At 44.9% G+C, this 25148-nt stretch overlaps 1 protein-coding gene across 2 annotated transcripts in view; it reads right to left on the bottom strand.

The window, feature by feature from the left end:
• Window positions 1-25148, bottom strand: part of UHRF2 (ubiquitin like with PHD and ring finger domains 2) — an 88435-nt gene that overhangs the window by 18074 nt on the left and 45213 nt on the right. Inside the window, exons 4-7 of one of the 2 annotated variants that reach the window (XM_075559902.1) lie at window positions 14360-14578; window positions 5113-5222; window positions 3631-3817; window positions 89-212 (exon numbers count right to left, since the gene is read on the bottom strand). In XM_075559902.1, the coding sequence (XP_075416017.1) occupies window positions 89-212; window positions 3631-3817; window positions 5113-5222; window positions 14360-14578 (640 nt within the window). The remainder of the gene's footprint in view (window positions 1-88; window positions 213-3630; window positions 3818-5112; window positions 5223-14359; window positions 14579-25148) is intronic. The other variant, XM_075559904.1, reaches the window with a different exon arrangement.

Here is a 25148-nt window from a genome sequence, read left to right as displayed (position 1 = left end):
GACTGTGCCAGTTAATCTTGTAGGCCATCACCACTGTGGCACTGAAACACCGCTAATGTGACCCTGGGGAGAGGGGACTGCTCCTTACCCGGCCCCAGTCTCTCCGGCTCTCAGTGCTCGCCGAGGGCATCTTTGCTTTCTTTTTGCTCATCTTCAGCCGTTCGCCAGCCTTCACAACTTCACTGGAGTCAGTTTTACACGAAGGACAATACCTTAAGTGACAATCATTTGAAAAGAACACGGGGTCCCATTAGAGCCAGAGTAGGCTCTTACAGCGAACAGGAGGATTTTAATACCATAAATGCTCACAGCCATTCCAAGGCCAGGCACAGCTATCAGAGCCAAATGATTCCATCGCTAACCTGGAGAATAGACATTACTCATTGGAAATTTAACCATTAACATAAAACTAGCAAGAGCAGATGCTTCTAGACTCCATGTTGAACAAAAATACCTCATTTGAACTGGTTATTAGGACTCTCAAGGTTCAAAAGGTAGTTTATTGTAACACGTAAAAAAGATTTAAAATGTGTTTTTGTTAGCTTTCCAAATTCACTATTAATGAGTTGATTCTGACTCACAGAGACCCTATAGGGCAGTGTTGAACTGCTCTGGGAGGGCAGAAAGCCTCATCTTGCTCCTGGTTTCTAACTGCTGACCTTGTGGTGAGTAGCTCGATAGGTCTGCGTCACCAGGCCCCCTTTTACAGGCTTTATCTCCAGCTTCATCATCTCTGCCTTTTACCACATCTGCAGTGGGTCTCCCTGCTACAGCTTGCAGATCATTCTGGTTTCTCAACTACCAACACCGTGTAAGCACATCTAGGAATGAGAGGCTCGTCTTGTGTTATCCAGGAAGGGAAGGGAAGTTTGGCAACTATTCTAATGAAGATATGACATCCACACCCCACTGTGCCCCTTTCTCCACCATTTCAGAATGCTTTGTTCTGCCTGGCTTTTAGGAACACAGAAGGTGATGTCTATTCTCACTAGTCAACTGTGACTGCCCAGGTGTGGGATTACATGACTGCAAGGTGTCAGAACAGGCCTGACTGCGATGGGTTTGGGGTTTTGGTTCTGAGGTGTCCTGTTTAGCACTGTCACTCTCTGCCATGGTGTTAGTTTCGACTCACAGCAACCTATCGGATAGGGCAGAAATATCCGTGGGGGTTTACAAGACTGTAACTCTTTGGGGGAGTAGAATGTCTCACTTTCTCCCAAAGAGTGGCCGGTGGTTTTGAACTGGTGACCTTGCAGTTAGCAGCCCCAAGAGTAACCACTATGCCACCAGGGCTCCATTTAGCACTCTAAGAAGGGAAAATGAGTAACTCCATTTCTAGTCCTTGGAAAACTGTGGAGGTACATCTCAGCAAAATTATGCATGAGAAGGCACTGAATACTGGCTGGGGCGGAGGCGGGGAGAGGGGCAAGTAGACGAGTTAGTATCTATCACAGTAGTTCAGGGGAGAGACGGGCAAAACGAATGGGAGCTTGAGGAGACAGAGAGCAGAGAGCTGACAAGACTGGCTACTCCACCAGAGGCACCGGGTGCGAAGAAGCAAAGGAGGCTCAAGAATGAAGCTTGGCTGTTTTATGTGAACAATCCGATTCAATGATGGCCCTGTTTCCGGCAGACTGAACCAGGAGAACTGCAAGGACGGGGTTCGTGGAATTCAAGACCTTAATTTGGACGCACTGATTTTGTCAGAGAGCTGGAAACAGGAAACTACAGCTCAAAGGAGTGTCGATTTGAAGACCTAAGTTTGGAGCCGTGGGCTGCGTAGTTAGAGGACGACTGGATGAGGTCAATGAGGGAGCAACCCCATCAGGGAAAGTGGGTGCAGGTGCTTTGAGAAGTCAGCCACACAGAAACTGGGGGGGGGGGCGCGAATGGAAACAGGACAGTAAGAATGAAAGGCCAATGGGGTAACAAAAAGCCCAGATCACGTGATACCATCACCCCTATAAAAAGCCTCTCAAAGTGAATCTGAAGTGGACCAAGTCGCTGTTGGGCTTGACAACCCAGTGTGTCCACAAGTTCAATGAGCAGTCAGCGGCATTCTGGGAAATACAGGCCGACTGGCGTGCTGCGGTATGAATGTGAGACGAAAGGGACGCTCTTGCCACGAGCTTTGCCGTGGTAGCAGAAGAGAACTGAGGAGAACTGGGATCAGAGAAGGTATGTGTCTGTGCGTGTTGTTTCGAAAACTCAAGATTCTAGGATGCTGATGAAAAGGACCCAGTGCTGGTCATGAGGGAGTAAATTACAACAAGAGGGAAGTTCCCAAAAAGGATATAAAATCAAGAGAACACATGAGAAGGTTTGCTTTTATTAAAATACTGGGGTATAAAAAGAGATTCCAGAGGAAAGGGATGGGTGATGATACAGCCCAGGGTCTGACCACATAGGATGCTGGCTGGGGATGAAAAGAGGCGTTCTATCTCCTCTCTCTCTCTCTCCCTCTCCTCCAAGGTCTCTGTATCCAACTGCCTCCCCAATTAGGCTGAAGAGAGACCCAAGGAACAGAGTCATCTAGTCTACACTTTGCTACCGGCTATCCACGGCTGACACTATTTCTAACTCTGTCGTTCCTCTCTTAAACCTCTCAACGGTGGCACATGGGCCAGTTTCTCTTTCTCTCTCTCTCTGACACGCACATGCACACGCACACACATACACACCACCACTGCCCCACCCCCTTGATATGGCATTAAAAAGTTCATTACAACTTGTAGGCCTCACCCTGCTTTCCTCTTCTAATCAGTTCTTTCTGTAGTTCAGACTAATTAACAGAAGAGGTATAGGGAATTTAGCAAAGATAAGTGATCTAGGGGTGTTGTTCTACTCACCTGCCTCATTGGATGCAATAAAGGAATCCTGTTAGGCACTGTTGGCACCTAGCACACACTCAATACTGAACACTGTTTTACCCAAAACCCACCAGGGTGCTGTCCGCTTCATCCCAACTGCCCACAGGGTTGCCAAGGCTGTGAGTCTTTCTGGAAGCACTGCCGCACCTCCCTCCCACAGAGCAAAGGGCAAGCTGGCATCCAGTGCAACAGCAGGCAGCGGGGATTTGGTTGATGAGCTGGGAGGGCCAGGCACTCAGGCCTCCCAGAGGAAGCATAATGAAGTGAGACGCCGAAGGAAGAGTATCATCCTGAAGTTAATTAAACAACAAGGAAATGGTTCTAAAATGGAAACGTGGCCAGTGTGAAAGCCCCAAGGAGACAAAGAACATGAATTATGATTTGAGCAGCTGGGAGATATTCGCTCTAGCCAGAGTGCAGAGTAACAGGACTAAAGAGGGAACGTGGTGAGTGACATGCCCAGGGAGACCAACTAAGGCTATTGTGCAGGGTGCCGAGAGGCACTCCCTCAGCAATCTGTTTCTGAGAGAAGAGACTGCACCCTGCAGAAAGGACTAGGAGGGGTGGAAGTGGAGCTGGACACACCGCCAGAAGCCGGTGCGGCAGGGAAGAAACGTAGCAACCCACGTAACCACTGGAGTTAGCACATGGAGCACTTTCAAACAGGCGATGCATCTTTAGACATCTACTGCTGGTGGATCGCGGGCATTCTTTCCCATCAAACCTCAGTCCCCACAAAAGGCAGCCCTGAGAACGGTACCAGTATTCCTCTTCTGGGATCTTATCCAGAGGCGGGTCCAGGCAGTAAATGTGGAAGGCCAGATTACACTCATCACACAGGAGCTGCATGCTGGGCTCATGTTTTCCACCACACACGTGACAGGAGCAGGAGCGGCACTTCTTATCTGGGTCCCCACCACACAGGTCACACTCAGGGTCATTCTTCCCTAGGGAGAACAAAAGGACAAGCCCAGGCTGAGGGTCATCTTTAGGTCAGTGGACCTTGAAAGACTACTGGAAATAGTAAATGGCTTTTAGAGTGCAGAGAAAGGAACCTTGGGAATGAGCAAGTGTGCGATACAAACGCCCTGGGCTCCTCCAGGACTTACTGAGTCAGAATTCAGAGCCAGGCTGGGCCCAGGCCTGTGTCAGTGAGGGATCTAGTGACCCAAACCATGAGGATAACCGACATGGGGGCGTGGGGTGTGTGTGTGTGTGTGTGTGTGTGTGTGTGTGTGTGTGTGTTGTAGCCTCAGGACACGTGCATGGTCTAGACTGGGAAGCCTAGTCATTGGTGTTACAGACCTTGTTCCAATCTTGTCCACTGGTGGATCAGAAAAGGTTTTACATCAGCAACATCAATAACTAGGTTTGCACTCAGAACGCTCTTATAATCACTGGCACGGGGCATAAAATCACTGTATCCTTCTCAGCAACCAGCATCAAAAAATCAAACTTGAGAGAAGGGACGCATACATCTCAGTTCGTCCTGGAGGCAAATGACTGGATGGTCACTAATAATAACAACAATCTATTTGGCGAGACAGTAACTGCACCATGAGAAGACTCAGGGGCACTGGTCCCTTTTAAAAAGAGGATGATCACTTACTTGCTCCTTCTAGGGGTTTCCAAACACAGAGAGACACCTACACTTGCTTTGGGATGACAGGCTATAGTACAGACGTTTTTAATTGGGGGTGGGGTATGGCGCTAAGTAATTTTTTTCTCCCTGAAAAGGGGTGGTAGCCAAATAAGTTTGGGAATCTATAGTCTAGTCCTCCCTCTTGTTCTAATCCCCTGTGATAGTAGGCAGTAAAAATCTGTATCCTAAACCTTCTAAGATTGAAACCAGCCCCATCTGCGCTGTCCCAGAGACTCCCTGCTCAAGCAGCAGTGCTCGTCTTTGGCTCCAGCAGGCTACCATCCAAGTCTTGGTATTAACAAAATTCACCTTGGACGGCCCCAAGATCGAACGGAAATGGTCCTTTGCTCCTTTTCACGATTACCAAGACAATGTGGGTAAAATGCCAAGGTGAAAAAGCCTTTCTTTAGAAACACACTTTTAGCATTTGCATAAAACCCAGTAACTGGACTGGATCTGCCGGTAGAACTTCGGTCTAGAAAATGAGTTTGTACCGTCTAGTTTTGTACTTCTTCCCGTGTTAGTCCCTGACCAGTTGGTTAAAATACCAGTTTAGTGACACACATATGCATAGTCGGAGCTGAGGAGAAAAATCCATACTTAAAAACTTTCCATCAGCAAATGAAAGGGGATGGGCTCCAGGCTTCTCGATCTTGAAGATTTCATCTGTGAATATTATCCTGCAGTCATTTAACGTTCCTTCTGAGCCCCTGTTTGAGAAAGGAAGAACCATTACCTTCGACCAGTAACATAGATGCCACATGCAACCGAAGATCCAAAATTTGGAAACTCGCTGCACTTTTGTCTGCCCATGAACTGGGATTAGAGCTGCATGCCAACCACTCTGGGCCATGGCGTCCGACAATGAGCAGTTAACGTTCACATAGAGGTGAGCCTTAGGGTAATATTATTTTCTTAATTCCATCATTTAGATTATCTGGTAAGACGAGAGCTTCCTGGCAAGACCTGGTAAAATGAAACCCTGTCAATTAAAATTAAGGGGGAGGGGAAGAAATCTGGTATTTCCTCCAAAGGAGTATTGTATATTTCTAAGCAAAAAATATCACTTATTTAAAAGAAACAACTTCACATCTTGAGCCTTATTTGTCATGAACTCAATTAATTGCCTATTAGCAAAAGCTTTTTCAAAGTGCCCTGTGATTATGTGGTCAAGTGCTGCTGAGGGCCTTCGACCCAACAGCCTCATGTACAAGAGAACACCGCACAGCCCACTCGCGTGCCAGTCCACAGCCATGGCTGGGTTAAGCCCATGGTCACAGCCACTGGGCTACTCCATCTCACTGGGGCCTTCCTCTTGTGCATGGACCATGACCCTGCCAAGACCCTGTTCTCGTGTGTGCCTCTGAAATGTCTAACTCTTCTGACGTCAAAACTCGACTTTGTTCTTCGGGCTAACATTGGCCAGGTGGCCTTTCCCATACGTTCAATGTTTTCTCTTAAAAAAAAAAAAAGAATTAAGGCAAATATACATAAATACAGAAAACTGCACAAGTTTAACTTATAGCTCAACCAATTGTGAGGCACACGTCCCTGTAATGACCAACACTGGCAGGAAAAAGATGATGCCAACTATAACAGAAGCCCCTGACATGACCTCTCCCATTACAACCACGCCTTCACACGCTTCCACCAGAGCGCTCCCCGCTGGAACCCCCCTCACGGACTTCAGTCTCACCATCTGTCTCCCCAGGCAGAGAGAGAACACTGTGCTCGTGTTTTCTTCCATTCTCAAATCTATAACCACCCCCCTGCACCCTCTTTTCACTCCGTTTGGTATAAAGAACTCTGAGCCCCAGCAGCAGCAGCAGCAGCAGCCCAAGGCACTGGGCGCAGACTGTGGAGCTCTGTGGGAAGTGCAGACGTCAGCAACCGCCATCACTGCCTGCTCCGGTGACGACGTCAGTGGGACACAGCCCCACCTGCTCATAGACGGAAGGTCCCCGGCCGCGTTCATGCCACACGAGCAGAGATGAGCAGTTCTGAAAGACTAGCTGGACTCCAAATGGTAACTTATTTACTCTCTGACCTTTTAAGTGGGTTAGAGGTGGGAAGTTGTTAATCTTTACTCTTGAATCAACCATCACGTTCAGATTGATTTTTTTGGTTAAATCACAGGCCTCTTTCCACTGGGGGACACACACCTTGCTATGCTGAGTTGTCTGTTCCGGGGACAGGGAGCTCCGGTGGCACAGTGGGCAAGTGTTGGGCTGCTAACCGCCAGGTGAGCAGTTCAGAGCCACCAGCTGCCGCGGGAAAAAGAGGTGGCTCTCTGCTCCCGCACGGGTTTGCAGCCGTAGACACCCACAGGCATGTGTTTATTCGCGGGGTCACTGGGTTGGGATAGATCTGACGGGGGACAGTGAGTAGCCGCTTATACTCAGTGATACTCACTGATGATAAACGATCCAAGATCTAGATTGATTTAGTCACTGGGACTTGCAAAATGTTGAAACCCCAGCTCCATCATTCCATTTTTGTTCATTTGTGAAATCATCATGTAAAGAGAAACTTAACCTCAGTGACTATTCAGTTGGTTACCCTGTGGTACAGTTCACAGAGCAAAGACAGCGAAGTCTTTAGCAGAAACGGAAAGTGTGAACTAGTTTTCAGACACCCTCCATGGGCGTCAGTGAGTTGGGCATTGCTATGAGCTCTTGATACATTCGACGTGCTTCAGTCCATGGCAGTTATTTTCCTTCTCGCTGTCCAGTTGCCCAGTCTCTTAGGGGCTCCTTACTGCCTAGCCAGACAAGCTATCACAGGCCCAGTGTGACATTCTCTGCAAGGAGCTGCTTCCTCCTTTCAGTGAGAAGCGGTGTTTCATGACCACAATTTGGGCACCAGAATGATCATTCCAATGACACTGATTACAGTTTCTAGGCTTTTATAGTGAGCCAACAAGCAACATTTAGACACAATGACCCTCCAATGACAAATACCTCAGGGGTGCAAATTTGGACTTCTTGTTCAGATTTATAACTAAAGGGTACTGATTTTTTAAAATTAAATTATACATCTGTCTCCTTTTAACGCAATCCGACGATCCTAGTGTTCACGGATACCTGAAAACTCAAGCTCATTGTCAGCCCGTCGATAGCAACCCCACAGGACAGAGCAGAATTGCCCCTGGGTTCCCAAGGCTGCAGATCTTTATGGGAGTAGAAAGTCTCCTCTTTCTCCGTGGAGAGGCTGGTGGGTTTGAACTGCTGCCTTTGCCCTTAGTGGCCCAGCACGTAACCCACAGTCTTACCAATGTGCCTTGGTTTGATCCGATTACATACAAGACATTCTCACAGGGCTTAGGGCCATGTCAATGCTTAGTCAACTTGCTTTGCTATAATCCTTCACAGTTGCCAGTCAAGACGATGTTGTAGTCTGTGGCCCCAAAACCAAATGTTTGCCTTTTAAGAGAGTCGAAGAATCCACTGGGGGGAAAGCTGGCCGTATGCTCCGGGCCTGCCAAACAGCTGCCCAAAGCTTTGCTCACGTTCTGCCAGGCAATGACATGCAATGCATTGTCTGCGTAGGAGCTGACTTGCTCTTGCTCTGTTTGCTTTGAGTGAGAGTGCTGGTCTCCTGCAAGGTGGTCTATTACCTGGAAGCACATGCTACCCATGACTTCTGAGTGTCCCAGGCACAGACAACTTCAGAACTCCCAAATCACTTGTTACTTCAGACACCTCTCACTGTGGTCAAAGCACCAAATACATAAGTGGTTGATTCACCCCTTTAAGAAACACCACACTTCAAAAAGATAAATACCACACCTCACTGACTCTAATTAGCTAACAATGCCAAAATGCTAAGTACTACACTCCCCCCCAAAAAAGGGGAAAATGATCTGAAATGGGAGAGGTCTGAGAAGCACCCTCAGATCAAGCTGGGGCACAGCAGCTGAAAGTCAGTGACTGAGAGGCCAAAGTTCTCTGAGGTTTATCCCCAGGAAGGAAACTGCTGGGGTGAGGCTGCTAAGCAGGAGCTCGAAAGCCTTCCTTTCTCACAGGGAGGCATCGATGCGAAATACAGACCCTGCAGGAGGGTGGGAAAAAGCACTTGCGGAGAACTGAGCCCAAACTAGGGTCCCCGGCTGGCAGACCTGGGGCCTAGAAGGAGCCCTGGTGATGCAGTTGGTGCTCAGCTGCCAACCCAAAGGGCAGAGGTTTGAAACCACCACTGGAGAAAAAAACGTGGCAATCTTCTGTAAAGATGACAGCCCTGGGAACCACTGGACAGTTCAACCGTGTCCTACAGGGTCCCTATGAGCCGGAACCAACACATAGTTGACCGCCGCAGTAGAGAATCTAAGTGAAGTCACATGGCACTCCAGGGTGACTGGCAGAAGCCAATTTGCTCTGGAAACACTCAAACTTTAGTCAGTCCAATGCTATTTTATGACGCACATGGACTTCAAAGATGTTAAAATAGATACTACTATACATCTGAGAATCTATGAAATATTGTATTTATTTAATATTCATTGCAACCAGTCCATGCAGCGGGGTTTGGCACGCAGGCAAAGAAGCAAGCAAGCGAGCAACCAACTAAACCTCCTGTCTCCTAGTCAATTCTGACTCGGGGATCCTACAGCACACAGAGGAAATCCTCTCAGGATTTCCACAGACGTTACGTCTTTTAGACGTTATGTCACTCTGGTGGGAAGAACGCGTGGCAGGTCAGAAGAGCCAGCATGCTGGGAGGAAGCCATGTGAGGGACTACTGTGCCACCAGTCTGCTCCAGCACACCGCCTCAAAGCTCAAGGCTCTCAGATCCCACAGGCCCCACCCCTCCAAGCTACAGACAAGTGACCTGAAGTGGCAATGTAATTCGGGTGTGATTAAGCCAAGTTGGAGAGATTCTCCTAGATGGGTCAATGACACAAGGGTCTGTGGGAGAAGACCAACCAAAAAACCCCCAAACTCGCTTCCATCGAGTCCATGCTGACGTGTAGGGACCCCATAAGGGTAAGGGAGAACTACCCGTGAGTTTCCAAGACTGCCATTCTTTGAAAGAGTAGAAAGCCCACCTTTCTCCCAAGAAGTGGTTGTTGATTTCGAACTGCTAACCTTATGGATCAGCAGCCCAATGCATAACTAATATGCCACCAGGCCAACGTATGATGGCAGAGGGAGACAAATCTCTGAGGTGATATCAGAGTTCAAGAGTCAAAGTAGAGACAGCCAGCCAATGAGCCATCTCTGTGTGCGAGGGAGTCCAGAGAGGGAAACACCAAGCGCAAAAGCCCCAGGCCAGAGTATGTTTGCGTGTTCGAGCAACAGAGAGCTGCCCGCAGGGGGCAAGCACTGTGAGCGCGCCATTCTGTGAATGATAGGTAAGTTCAGTGACAAGAATATCACTTAGATAAAAGAGGGTGGTTAAAATCTACACACATGAAATTCTAGTTGAAAACACAGCACGTGCACAGCACGTAGAAAATAATCTCAGATTAACTCCATGTAGTACTCAATTACAGTATACAATAAATAAACATTTTGGAAAATGTAATTAAACCTTCAACTTTTGTTTTTAATTTCCTTCCAAGTTAACGAAGAACCATGACAACTTAAAACAAAAATCTGATAACTAGCTAGTTCAAGCATATTCATTTTTTGGGTACTCACAAAGTGAAAACAGAAACAAGCATGAACTCCAAGTTCCCATATCAATCCCCCAAGGCAGATTAAAAATCAAGTCCTGTTTGTATTTGCTTCTGCCTTAGCGCACCTTCAATGCAACAGAGGATCAAAGCTAAAAGTTAGTACTTTGCAAAATTCTAGTCAAAGTCATAAACCTCTGGTGATACTTATCAAGATGTCAAAAACTAAATTCAACAGTACAAAGCACCACAACCAATCCTATAGACAGAAAAAGGATGAGACTCCCAAATAACTTTAGGACAATACATTTGAAAGTCTAGGTAAAATTAACAAATTCCTAAAATAAGACCGAACTCCAAAAAGAAGTGGAAGATATGAACAGCCCTGTGATAATTAATTAAATGTATCAATAATAAAAAATCATTCCAGCCCAACATGACATCGCTCTACCAAGAGACAGAAGACAACAAACACCCCAGAAAGTTGTTTTAAGGCACACGTGTACTCTGAAAAGGACAGTTGGGAAAGTTCACCTACCAACTCACACATTAGTACAAATGCAATATTCCTACACAAAACAATGGCTGACCATGGTTGTTCGTCTCTACACACACACACACACACACACACACACACACACACACACACACACACACACAAAACAACACATCGAAATGGAAATGACAGTTTTTAAAGTAAGGGGGGAAAACAGTAGCATGCTAAAGGGGAAAAACATGTGTATCTCAATAGATGCAGAAAACTCTTGATTTTTAAATCGGATTAGAAACATCAAGCCCAGTCAATGATGAGAGAGGCTAGAACGAAGTCAGAGATGAAGAAAAAAGCAAACACACAGAAAAATCTAATTCACAGATGGTGCTTACAATTTTAGAAATTCTAAAACAATCTCCATGTAAACAAAAGCTACTAGTGTCGTAAGGCTCCTGGACCTGCGTTCAAAGGTTCCTCATAGACCCAGACACCAGTGAGGGCCCGGTGCTGCTCTTCAGTAAGTCGGACTGCTAACTGCAAGATCAGTGGCTTCAACCCCCAGCCCCGCCAGGGAGGGAAGATGAGGCTGTTTTCTCCCAGAGAGGCTTACAGCTTGGAGATCTAGGCACCAGAATTGACTTGATGGTAGTGGGGTTGGCTTTTTGTTTTGTATATGAGTAACCAAGGGAAAAGATGAAATTACAGTTACACAGCAAGTGGTACGTACGGTTGAAGAAGGCTAACAGATGCAGGTGAGATCTCTGAAGAGAATGACAACAGGCCGAGTCATACAAAGTTGCCCACCTCCAAGTACTTTCAACATACAGAAAAAGAAATTTCATGACTCAACAAAAACAGGAGGGAATGTCTGTCTAAAATTAACTGTGAACCAATTCTACACAATGCCATCCTTTTCAAACGTAAAATCAAGAGGTAACATGAATGCATAGTGACAATAAACAAGGGAAACACTGTAACAAGAGATACACCTAAACACACACAAAAAAAATCAATCATAGCCATGGATTAGTCAATACAACTCCAAACAAATGCCCAACAGGTTTTTATATGGAAATTATCGAGATGATTGGCAACATGCAAGTAAACGCCCATAGTGTCAAGAACAGATAAGATCTTGAAGAACAAGGAGGAAGACCTGCCCTGCTTAAGTATGAAACTGTGGGACTGATACAACAACCCAGAAAACAGACCACGGGTCTAAAATAGACTACCTCCAGACTCACACTGGGTATGGGTGATATGATGCTGAAGATAAATGGGGCAAGATTAGTTCCAAAACACAAGAAAGAAGTCTCCACACGGATGACGATAAATTAGACTTTTACCTTCTGCTGGACGCACAAATGTCCTCCAAGAGGATTAAAGACCAAAAGAGAGGCAAATCCACACGCTTGTAGAAATGAATGAGGAAAATGATCTATGGACTCTGGGAAGAGAAACACTTCTTAAGCAATGATAAACATTAAAATGACAACTAAAAAAAAATGAAAACATCTCAAAGAGGATGAGCAAAGATGCCACAGACTTGGAGAAGGCTTGAGCACCACGTATAGTGGGTCCAAGAAGCCACAAAGTCAGGCCAGTCGGATGACAAAGAAAAGGACACACATTTGGAACGAGAGCCTCACCAAAGAGAGCCACCCTGCCAATAAGCAAACAAAATGGTTCTTTACCTCATTCATTAGTAGTCAGGGAAGTGCACACCAAAGCCACAGTGACAAGCTACACAACCGCCTGATTAGCAAAAACGGAAGTCTCACGACAAGTTGGCATGGAGAAGCATGCAGAGGAACGCACTCGCTCAGGTGGTGAGGGGAGTGGAATCTGGCGCACTACAATCACTTGGAAGGGGTTTGGTCCTCTAGTCCCCGCAGAGATATTCAGGTTCTCTACCCAGTCAGTAACTCTGCCCCCAGAGAAAGCACTGCGCACCCACATCGGACACATGATCAAGACCGTCCCAGCACCATTCATGCGCAGTCCCAACTGGAAACATTCCCATGCCCACCCACTAGCAGAAGGCACCTGTATCTTCACCCTGATTGTTTACCCACTTTGCCTAGCATGGAGAAAAGATTTCTGCTAACAATTTTTAAATCTCATCTATAAGTTATTCTGCTTCTTTTTTGGCTGCTATGCACCCAGTACTTCTGAGAACTTAAAAAGAAGACAATACAGCAAAGACTATTTTACAAGTTGAAACAGCAATCACGTAACACTTCCAGCTATGGAGCCATTACCTTCCTGCTCAGCATTTCGGCTCCATCTTCGTTCTAGTCCTGAAATTAGGAGGTGCTCCAGCTGCACCCTAGAATCACTTGGGGAAATGGTTCCAAATCACTAGCTTTGAGCTCAGTTCGATGCTTTCGAGACACTTTCACCGCTCAAGCACAGTTATAAGGCTCCCTGCGTGGCCAGTGTGTCTAAATGTCTCCTCCGTTCCACCATTATGATTTGAATGTCTCTGGGAATTTCAAGTTACTTAAAGGTCTATAATTGAGCTAACACCCTTAGTCTAGCAAGAGAATTACCTGTGTTTGTAGAAAGTTCTAAAATCAGTTTTCTAAAATATGAGCTATTTTTAGCATCTCACAATTCTTCGTTATCTCCAGAGTGGGTAAACACATTCTGTAAAGGGTCAGAAAGTAAACGGTTTAGGCTTTGCAAGGCCAGGAAGTCTCGGTTGAACATGAAAGTAGCCATAAAGGATACAGCAACACACGGGTAGGGCACTGTTCCAGCACAACTTTCTTTCCAGAACCAGGTGCCCTGCAAGGCGAGTGTTTGCTGTTATTATTAGCCATCAAACGTTTGTTCCCTGAAATGTCAGTTCCATGACATTAGCAATCCAGTTAGCCAGGACCAGGGCAAGGAAAGATCACAGCGTGGCTGCACCCTGGTGTCCAAGAAAAGCGTCAGGACCATTGCAGACTCCTCAGTGCCCAGTACACCACATCTACTTCTAAGAAACGAGAGGCACAGAGATGCACAGGAGTTTACAGAACACCAATCATGAGACAGGGCTAGAGAACAAATTTAGCAGAGATTTTCCTTTCTTTACAAGTCAATCAATGACTCTTCAGTCAGTAAACTCTGCTCAGAAGAATGACAGAGGTGGTAACATGTTTTCCCAGGTGAAGAAAAGGTGGCTATGAAATTGTACAGAACGTTCTAACACTTAGGTGAAACTTCTAGACATAGTTTCTTATAGACTGATGATGGTAACAACTGAGTGACGGACTGTCTTTTGAATTCACCTGGATTAAGTTCTGGAAGTGGAAGGAGAGCAGCGATGAGGTAGGTAGAAGCCCGGCAGGTAGACAAGCTATCTGGTTAGGGGACATACTATTATATCAACCTAGAGCTCTCCAGTAGTCACAGACATTAAAATAACTTCATGTGTAACTTTTAAAAATCAGTTAGAATGTGGTGAGGTGGGTGTGGATTTCACTAAATAAATCAGTTATCTCCAAATGACTCCTAAAGAATCGCTCCAAGTTTAAAGCAGTAGTGGACTCAAGTGCCATTTGGGATTTAAAAAAAAAGGTCGCAAGGCTTCATAAAAAGTACACCCCCCCACCCCCAATAGAGAAAGTCCCATCTTTTGTACATCCCATCTCCTTAGTAAGGACCACCTGGTTAATTCTGAGGAAGGGAAAATGACATGCCCTGTTTAATTCAGGAAGTAAACACCATCACCCATGAACGAGTATCTTACCCCAGGAAAATTTTCACCCGCAGCTCTCTTTTGGTCCTTGAAAGTGTCTTCAATGAGGTGATCTCTGCATCGAACCAAAATCCCCTTTCTCCAGGGCTTTCTACATTGTAATTGACCATGACCGTGTCGCCGACGTTGAGTTCATTCCACTTCAAAGTGGTCCTAGCTCGTGGGCGCAGATCCTTGACATTCATTTCTAGAGTGCCGCTTTCCGGATATCTGAAGAGGGAGAAAGAACCAGGGAATGTTGCTCAAGGTTAGGGCCAAAGGACACACTACAATCAGAAGCAACATCTATAGAGCCCCAATTGTTCAGGGCTCTTTACCTAGAAACAGTATCAGAAGTCTTAGAGCTATCTCGGCTTCTGTGAAGGAAAGGTGGGCTTCATATTGATGCTGCCGAGTGTGAATGGCTGCTTTCTGTAAGGGGCAGGCGTGGCCTGTAGAGCACTAAGCTGCCTCCTATTTCAGAACCATCGTCAGCTCTACTCTGGGAGGGCGATTTGACACCTCTCTAGAACACACATTATGCATGCAACACATCTATTCAGGCAACCAACAATCACTGTAACTGGGGCATTCTGAATGACAGATTGTATGTTCTCCTTAAAGACAGTTCAAGTAAATGATAGCTCATTGGGATTTTCATTTTCTAGGGTAGGAGTTTTTGGTAAAGTCTTAGTAAGGCATCGGGGTCGACTTTGGGGGAGGCAGTGTTGTTGTTGGCAAGGTGACTCAGGGACCCAGGAAATCGAGTAGCACTGCCCCCCAGGGTTTCGAGGAGGTAACCTTTACAGAACCCAATCACCAGGTCTTCTCTACCGGGGGCTTCAGACCACCGATCCTTCTGTTAGCAGCAGAGCCTCATGAGGTTCTTTTGTGGAGAGAGACGGGTAGATAAAAACAGGTTTTCCTGCTCTACATTTCAATAACAGAAACCTCAGTATTTGTTTAATAGATTGAGATGACTTCTGCCTGAACTTTGAAAAACAGTTCAAGTCCTGCCATTTCTCAGTGCATAATAAGGGCCTGGGGCACACCTGGGGCACACCAGCAACCCCATTTCCCCCCTCAAGGATCTACTTCTTCCACATGGCCAGCTCCCTAGCAAAGGCAGAGAAACAATTTTCTCTGGATCAGGAAGTGGGGTACTACGGGAAAGAATTCATAAAATTGGATTCTATGTGATATTATGTCTATTTCTCAAGGCAAGCTTAAACATTAACCTAAACTTGAGCTGAATGTAAAGTTTTAGCAGGCTCTTCAATATGAGGCCTAACTTCTTGGGGCCATCTGGTCAAAGACAACAGTGTGACAGCCCACACTTGGTTTCTTCGGCAGTAATGCTAGCCCCAGAGGTAAAATGAGGTAATCAGAGTAGGAAAGAAATGAGAAACATCTGCTTCCCACTCAATCTAGGGCAGCGGTTCTCACCCTGTGGGTCATGACCCCTTTGGAGGTCAAATGACCCTTTCACAGGGATCGCCCGATTCCTAACAGTAGCAAAATGACAGTTATGAAGGAGCAACAAAAATAATGTTATGGTTGGGGGTCAGCACCACATGGGGAACTGGCTGAAAGGCCCGCGGCATCAGGAAGGCTGAGAAGCACTGCTCTAGGGGTAGGTCAGAGCGCCAGCTCTCAGTGTGGCCCCGAACAGCAGCACCAGCAGCACCTGGCCCTGGGCTGGCACTATGAGCTCTTGAGCTTCCCTCCAGCCCTATGTGAGATGAGTGCTAGCCATCTGTGTTTGCACAGGTCCTCTGGTGATGCTGGGGCGTGCTCCTGGGTGAGGAGCCACCGTGTTACAGGACATTTGAGAACAGTCGATTATCTCCCACAGGGAAACCATTCTTAGCTAGGTAGAAAGGAAGGCAAAGAAGGATCTTTTCGGGTGAGGGAAGACATCAGACCATGGAAGACATCAGACCATGGAAGACATAACAAAATAATAATGTGTAACTATCAAGGGTTCGTGAGGGAAGGGGAGTAGGGAGGGGGTAGCAGGGAGGGATGAGAAACACGAGGAGCTGATACCAAGGGCTCAAGTAAAAAGCAAATGTTTTGAGAATGATGATGGCAACAAATGTACAAATGTGCTTGACACAATGGATGCATGGATTGTGATAAGAGTTGTACAAGCCCCCAATAAAATGATTTTTTTAAAAGGGTCTTTCCATGCTTCCCCAATTAACAGTGGCCTTCTCAAAAGAAGGAGTGCTAGTGGTTGGCCTTGGTCTTCCCATACTGCACAAGGGAAGCTCAGGACCCTCGTGGTATTCTCATTCAGAATAAAGGAAAATTAATTCTGTTGGACCATTTAAATTATCAACCCATCTAATCAAGTCTCTTTAGCTGTTAATTTTAAAAAATCTCAGGATTTGACAAGAGGCCTCGGAGACCATCTGCTCCATTTACCCATTCTCTGCCACAATTCCCTACTCCAAAAGCCGCCCAAACTCCATGCAACCTCTGCCAGATGGTAATTAATAGGGGACAGTGTTATCCCTGTGAAAAACTACTCTGTCTTCACATAATTCTTGACATAGGAAAAAGAGAATACTTAACAGATTAAAAACAAGCTTTGGAAACTCCCTCTATTATTCAGTTTCATGAATCAAGCACAGAAAGCTCCCTCCAACAGACCACCAAGTATCGGCCCAGCTGAAGCCCAGTCCCTGCCACCCTCAAGCTTCTCTTCGAAGTGGAAACATTCTTTTTAGTTCCTTCAACCAATGTACAGGGTTTTGAATCCCTGTATCATCCCAGTGTGGTGTCTTCAGTCAATATATTTTCTATTGGACAAAGGGGGAACCGATCACAATGATCAGCATATACCTCATCCCACCCAGGAGGACGAACAACAGAAACGTGGGTGAAGGGAGATAGTGGATGGTATAAAATATGAAAATTAAAATTTATAAATTATGAAGGGTTTGAGAGGGTGGGGGAGGGAGGGGAAAAAAGAGGAGCTGATACCAAGGGCTCAAGGAGAAAGAACATGTTTTGGAAATGAGGAGGCAACCTATGTACAAATGTGCTTGACATATAATTGATGTACGGATTGCTATACGGGCTGTAAGCTCCCACTAGAGTGATTTCCCCCAAATATCCTACCTTCAGCCTGTCAGGATTAAACCCCCATTTGAGTTCCTTGCAGCTGTGTGGTTTGGGGGAAGCTGCTAAAACCTCAGCGACTACTTCCCCTGTAAATGTGTCTAGTGGCTCCTGTTCTTGGCGTGGTTGTTTTCAGAACTAAATCAGCCAGTGCCAGAAACAACCTGATGAGTTACGTCATTGCCAGTTGTTAAATAGTTTGTCATTATTATATAAATGCAATCCTGAAGGATACTGACAAGTACCAAATCAAGTTCCTAGTCCAACTTTTCTCCATTTCAACCTCTCTTTTTAAAGACAAAACTAAATATAGGAGCCTGTAGCTCAACACACTTGGTGTTTGGGTCCTCATGAGGCTCGACATTGGTTTGGTCGGAAAAAGAACCAACATTTTCCCCAAGCAATAAAATGAAGATGTCAAACTAGATCTCCAAGGGCTGTTTTAGTTATAAAGTTGTGAATTCGTTTCCTGCCTCAAAATTCTTAAGGTCATATAAGACAGAAACAATTCTATTTTAGATGAGAGTCTTTCTCAGCTGTAATGTGAAATATATATTTTGACATTACCATCAATCTGTGTGTTTATTTATAATTCTGTTTTTAAAAGCCTATTTCCTTGGCTGAAAAAATATTCCCAAAGTGTGTTAATATTTGTCAAAATCAGATACTCAGAATGGAATTATTTTGAACAAAATGAAAAACTCAAACAAAGTTCTAACAACTTTGTGAATTAAAAAATTTAGTGGTATATTAAATTGTTTTTACATGGATATCTGAGGAAGCAAGATAAATCACTGCCTACATCAAAGTGTGTGTGGGAGTGGGGGAATATGTAAGCTATGTCTGAGATTTGTACAACTTTAGAACAGAATTATGTTACTATTGCACAGTACTGATGAGAGGGCTTCTAAACAATTTTGTTTAGAAAATGGAGTTGAAAAAATGATGATTACTTTTCCATAAATTTGCTGATGGCCCCATGTATAATAGATATCCTTTTTCTAATTCCAGCAAGAGGCAGCAAATCAGGAGCGACATTTTAAAAGAAACGCACACAAAAAAGCATCCAAGCCATAAAACTGTAATTGTCAAAGTCAAGCATATGCCAAGTGCTCAAACATTACTTCACCTTATCAATTCTCCTTTCCTGGTGGCTGCAACCTACACATCATAAGAGCACTGTTCACAGCAAGGGCTGTAAAGCTCCCCTCCAGACCAAACACCTCCACGTTGGATTCACAAAGCCAACGGCATTTATCTCTAACCTCAAATTCTCCACCCCATAATGTGCTGGTTGTCAGCATTCTGTGGCGGAAGCCACTCCTGTGTTCATCATGGTGCCAAGTCCTCATTCTTCTGGCGCTTCAACCCTGCTCTCCTGGAACCCAGTCCCTTTAGTCCACACTTCATTCCTCTGGGCCGACTGTCCTGACCCAGAGCGTCTCCCTTTCTCTGGGATCACACCTTCCAGTGCACGTTCACACTTCTGCCACATGGAAGACTCTAAAACACAGATCCCCTTAAAGTGTTTTATAAAGTTATGGCCTCTGCTGACCCTATAACCGGACACTGCCCCTGGGGTTTCTGAGACTGTAACTCCATGGGAGTAGAACGCTCCATCTTTCTCCATTAGAGCAGCCGGTTGTTTCAAACTGCTGGCTCTTGGTGAGCAGCCCAAAGCATAGCCATTACACCACAAGGGGGCCTACTAGGTGTATAAACCAAACTAATCGCCCTGCAGTCAATTCTGACTCAGAGACGTTAAAGGACAAGCTAGAACTGCCCCTAAGGGTTTCCAAGCCTAGGTACATATGCTCTACAGAGTAAGGGGCAGCTATGACATGGATATGTGCATATCCATGTTTATCCCAGCACTATTCTCAATAGTAAAAGATGGCAAGAACCTAGTGTCCATCAATGGATGAGTGGGTAAACAAATTGCCGTACATACACGCAATGGAAGACTAAGCAGCGGTGAAAGAGTAACAATGAATCCACAAAGCCTCTCACAACGTGAATGAAACTAGAGGGCATTATGTTGAGGGAAGTTAGGTCAGCTACAAAAGGACAAGATTATCTGAGGCTATTATTAAAAGTCAAGTAAATATTTACAATTGGAAGGGAAAAACAACCTCTTGGGTAGTTACCAGAAATGGGATAGGGAAGGAAGGAAAAAAATGACTGACTAGTTAATACCAAAAACCAACTCATTGCCATTGCGCTGACGCCAACTTATAGCAACCCTAAAGGACAGGACAGAACTGTCCCCAGAGAGTTTCCAAGACTGGAACTGCCCATGGGAGTAGAAAGCCCCATCTTTCTCCCAAGGAACCACTGGTGGTTTAGAACTACTAGATAATAGACCTATATTAACTTGGGTGACAGGGAAGGCCCGGTACAATAGGGGAAGTCAGCACGAGCCCAAACAAAAGATGACACTGGGAAGGAAAAACACAAGCATTTAAGGGGCAACATTAAATACACTCTTCTTGGGAGACAAGCACCTAGGCTCCTAAACGTTTCTGAGCAGCCATCTACACTACAACGCTTGGTCTCTTCCCATCCACTGAAGACAAAGCCGCAGGGAAGCATTTAGTGCAAACGGCCAATGGACCACAGCCTCCACTACAGCCTGAGACCAGAGGAACTAGATAGTGCACAGCTACCACCACCAAGCCCTCTGGCTGGAACTCACAATAGAGGGGCCTACACAGACTGATTGCATTCAAACTCAATGGGGAAAAAGCAGTTGTAACTGGTCTGGTAGAGACCGGTAGAACACTTGAGACAATGGTCCTTGGACACTCGTCAACTCTGGAGCTGACCTCAATCCAAGAAATCAAGTATCAGCCAAAGACACGCCTATCAAGAGAATAGTAACACTCTTGAGAAACATGCTCCTCAACCGTATGAGATCAAAAGGGCAGCGTCGGCCAAAAAACAAAGTTAAGAAGGCAGGCAAGGCCAGAAAAGCAAATGGAAAAAGGAACTCCAGGGAGTAAGTGGGAAGAATGTTCTTACATTGAGGGGATCCCAACTAACGTCACAAACAAAATGTGCATAAAGTGGTGATTGGTAAATTCATTTGGCCAGTACATTTTCACCCAAATCACAATAAAATAGTATATGTACTCATGCATATGTAATGAACTGATGTATGGATAGACGAATATGAAATATAGTTAAACATTAGTTATGAACAGGTAGCAGATCTAACTGTTTACATGTCTTTTCAACTTTGTATTTGAAAGGTTTTCAAATAATCTTTAAAAGCAAACAAACAACAGCAAAAAACACCAACTAAAGATGATTGAATTTAATCCACTGAAGCCAGAGGCTAGTAACAGCTTTCACGAGGCTAAAACACTCCGAGTACACATTACACACCATTACAGGGATATAACTGGCAAAACCCAGACTGCGGGGAAACTGTAGGCGACAAATGATGTGGGTCATTCAAATGAACAGAAGGGAAAAAGAGAATCTGAAGATTGATGAGATTTTATTAATATATTAACAATGCAGTGATTGGATCTTGTTTGGATTTTTATTGGGGGGAAAACAGATTATTTTTCAAGAGACACTGAAGAAAATCTGACCCTTAATTGGTATTTATATAGAGAAGCCATTGTCCATTTTATATGGGATTTGCTGTTAGGGTTTGTGTATCATGGTCTCGAAGACCACCCCGTTTAGTCCTAGGATTCACAAGCCTTGGCATGACAGAGACACTTGGGCTTCCTATGATTTTTTACAAAGATGCAAGGCAAAACCAGCAATGCATAGAGGCCTGCTAGGTGCGGGCAGTGCAGTCCAAAGGTAAGCATGAACAAGCTTCAGGAGTCCTCGCCCACAGTCACGAAAGACAACTCTCTCAGCACCTCCAGCAATGAGAAAACGTGCGATGGAGTCTACAAGAGAAGCTCATCAGAGGTCATTCAAGGGGGGCTGGTCACAGAAGCAGTTTCTTGCTTAGTATGAACAAAAATCCGGACTCCCAGATGTTCAGCATAAACCATATTGTTTACACAAGCAGCCATCTTTGCATTACTTCCTGTATTGAATTTGGTTTCCTGGATACCATGTCTTCCTTTTCCTGGGTTGAAATCCTAGTTTCAAAGGAACACAGGGGTCCTGGTGGCCCTGTCAGATGAGTGAACGTTGGGCTGCTAACTGCAAGGTGGAGGTCTCAAAGACACCTGCTGCTCTGAAACCCCCTTTGTCCGCTCCCATCAAGATGGGCAACCCGGGAAACCCTACACAGGGACACTCTCAGGTAGAACCAACAGGGCAGGCAGTGGGCTTGGGTTCAATAGCACACCTCTTCCAATAACTTCCTTGACAACATTGTCTGGAAGGCTTTGCCTGAGAGCTTACCTTGCCTAAAATAATCCTTTGTACCTTTCAGACACTGCTTTTTCTTTTTACGAATGGAAGGTTTGTGACAGTCCTATATGGAGTAAGTCTATAGCCCCCATTTCTTCCAAAAGCAAATACTCAATGTCTACCTCTCATTTTGGTAATTCTCACGATATTTCAAGCCTCTTCAGTATTGTTACACTTCACTGCCATGGTATTTTGGGGGTCTGTGATCTTTGCCATTACTATTGTTAATTGTTGAGCCACCAGGAATCATACTCACAATAATATGGATTTTAAACCAAACTAAACTCACTTTGATCCAGTTGATTCCGACTCCTGACTTACTTATCAATCAGTGATGTGTGTTCTGACTGTTCCACCCACTAGCTCTTCCCCCACCCTCCCCTCCGCTGGGCCTCCTTATTCCCCAAGACAGGAAAAAAAGTGAAATCAGGTTCATTTGTAATCTGATGCTAGCTTCTAAGTGTTCAAGTGAATGGATGTGTCCATCACCTGACTCCCACTTTAAATCGAAAGCTAGGAATGTGGGGTAATTATAAGTTGAAAACGACTTTATTTTTTTGTCTTGGTTTTAAGTATGGAAGGTGTATAAAACGCAGGGATAGGTTGCAGGTTGGGCTGCTTTGCACCTAACAGCCAGGTTGTGCATGCAAAGAAAAGGTTCTTGAAAGGAAATGAAAACTGTTACTCCAGCAATCGTGTCGGGAAGGTGTGCATCTGGAATGCCAATTTAATACAACAACGTGTTCTTGCATTGACTAAGTGCTTGAGTGGAGGCCCAATGTCCATCTGCTGCCTTAATACTAAACCTATAAATATATGCATGTAGATCTGTTTCCCCACACTCTTATATAAACATATTTACATATGTACATTTCAGTCTTTAGACCTCTATAAATACCCTTTGTCACCTAGTTCTTTCCTCTATTTCCTTTTACTTTCCTCATGTCCCACTATCATGCTCAGCATTCATTTGGGTTTCAGTAATTTCTCTCAGTTACCTTGCCCTTGCTGAATCCCTACCAGGCCTCTTACACCCTCGTTACTACTGATTTTGGATCACTTACTGCTCCCCTGTCCCTCAGTTGGTCAGCATTACCTTGTTACCCCCACATCCCCCTCTCCTGTGTCCCCCCAGAACCATTGGTCCCATTGTTTTCTCCTCCAGACTATTCATCCAGTCTATCTTATCTAGATAAATCTGTAGAGATAATAATATGCACCAAAAATCAAGTCATACCAAGATAGGCGATGAGTGAGAACACAGTGATGACAACAAAAAAGGAAACCAATTACCCACAGAAGAATAAATTAATTAAAAGAAAAAAAATTTTTAAGAAAAACCTGTAAATAGATCAAGGTCAAATTTTTGATCTCTAGGCGTATCCTTCAGTCAGAAAAATGTGTGTATAAGCAAATGTGGTGAAAAAAGCTGACGGTGCCTGGCTATCACAAGATATAGCATCTGGGGTATTAAAGGCCTGAAGATAAACAAGCAGCCATCTAGCTGAGAAGCATCAAAGCCCACATGGAAGAAGCACACCACCCTGTCTGACCACAAGGTGCAGAAGGGACCAGTTATGACATCAAAGAACTAAAAATCCTATCAATGGGTGTCCACCTCCCTGATACGATCAATGAAGACAAACATGTGCATAAGCAAATATGGTGAAGAAAGCTGATGGTGCTCAGTTATCAAAAGATATAGCATCTGGGGTCTTAAACGCTAGAAGATAAACAAGTGGCCATTTAGTGCAGAAGCAACAAAGCCCACATGGAAGAAACACACCAGCCTGTGTGACCACAAGCTGTCTAAGGGATCAGGTATCAAGCATCAAGGAACAAATATATTGTATCACTGTAAATATGGGTGAGTGCCGATTGGAGAATCAATGCCCATTGGTAGCCAACCGGACACCCCCTTACTGAAGGGTTGTGGAGAGGAGATGAGTCAGTCAGGGTGCAGGGTAGCAACGATGAAACATATAACTTTCCTCTAGTTCTTAAATGTTTCCTTCACCCAACCCCCGCACTATCATGATCCCAATTCTACCTTACAAATCTGGCTAGACCAAAGGATGTACATAGGTACAGATAGCAACTGGAAACACAGGGAATCCAGGACAGATGACTCCTTCAGGACTAGTGGTGAGAGTGGAGAGAGGGTGGAGAGAATGTGGGATAGAAAGGGGGAACTGATTATAAGAATCTACTTATAGCCTCCTCCCTGAGGGATGAACAGCAGAGAAGGCGGGGGGTGGGGGGAGATGTCGGACAGTGTAACATATGACAAAATAATAATTTATGAATTATGAAGGGTTCATGAGGTAGGGAGGAGAAGGGAGGGAGGGGGAAATGAGCAGCAGATATTAAGGGCTCAAGTAGAAGGCAAATGTTTTGAGAATGATGATGGCAACAAATGTACATATGTTCTTGACACGATATATGTGTGGATTGTGATAAGAATTGTACGAGCCCTCAATAAAATGATTAAAAAGAAAAAGAAATTGTTACTCCAAGGGATGACTGATAAGAAACCAGGATGACGAGAAAGTGGAAACAGCTTGATTGCTGATAAGGAGACTGGCTGTTTACAACATGGTTTACTGACACAAAGGAGACCCACTCTCAGAAAAATGAATCCTTCAAAATATCACTGCTCAGTGACAATGCACCTGGCCACCCAAGAGCTCTGCTGGCGAGGCACACTGAAAATAATGATTTCATGATTGCTAACACAACACCCATTCTGCAGACCATGGAAACACCTTTCCTAGGGTGACAGCTGCCATGGGTGATGATTCTGCTCAGGAATCTGGGCAAAGTCAGTGGAAAATCCTTCCGGGAAGGATTTACTGTTCAAGATGCCATTAAGACTGTGAGGGGGGCTTCAAAAAAACAGTGAAAAAAATGAACTGAAAACTCATGGAATTTTCCCATGAAGTTTCTGAAGCCCCTATTTTCTTTTGAACCATGTGAAAATTCCATGACCTGACTGGGAATCACCCCTTTATCTTTATCTTTCCTTGGATTGAGTACTAAGGGGATTTTCTCTTTTCTGTACTTAAGTTCGGGAAAGATTTCTTCTATTTGCTATTCCGGCCTCTCCCTTTCGCCACTCTCTTGTGTGGAACTCATTTTTAGCATACGCGGAGTCTCCTGAACTACTTTTCATTTTCTTATTTGCTCTTACTGTCCATTTTCCTTTGTTCTAATTTCTGGGATAGCCTGTCTCAATTGGAAACCCATTTCATGTTTATAAATAGGGCCTACTTGAGGCACACTAGGC

This window comes from Tenrec ecaudatus, chromosome 10 (genome assembly GCF_050624435.1).
Source record: "Tenrec ecaudatus isolate mTenEca1 chromosome 10, mTenEca1.hap1, whole genome shotgun sequence".
Lineage (NCBI taxonomy): Eukaryota > Metazoa > Chordata > Mammalia > Afrosoricida > Tenrecidae > Tenrec > Tenrec ecaudatus.
Note: the sequence above shows the minus strand (reverse complement) of the source record. Positions and strands in the feature narration are given on the sequence as shown.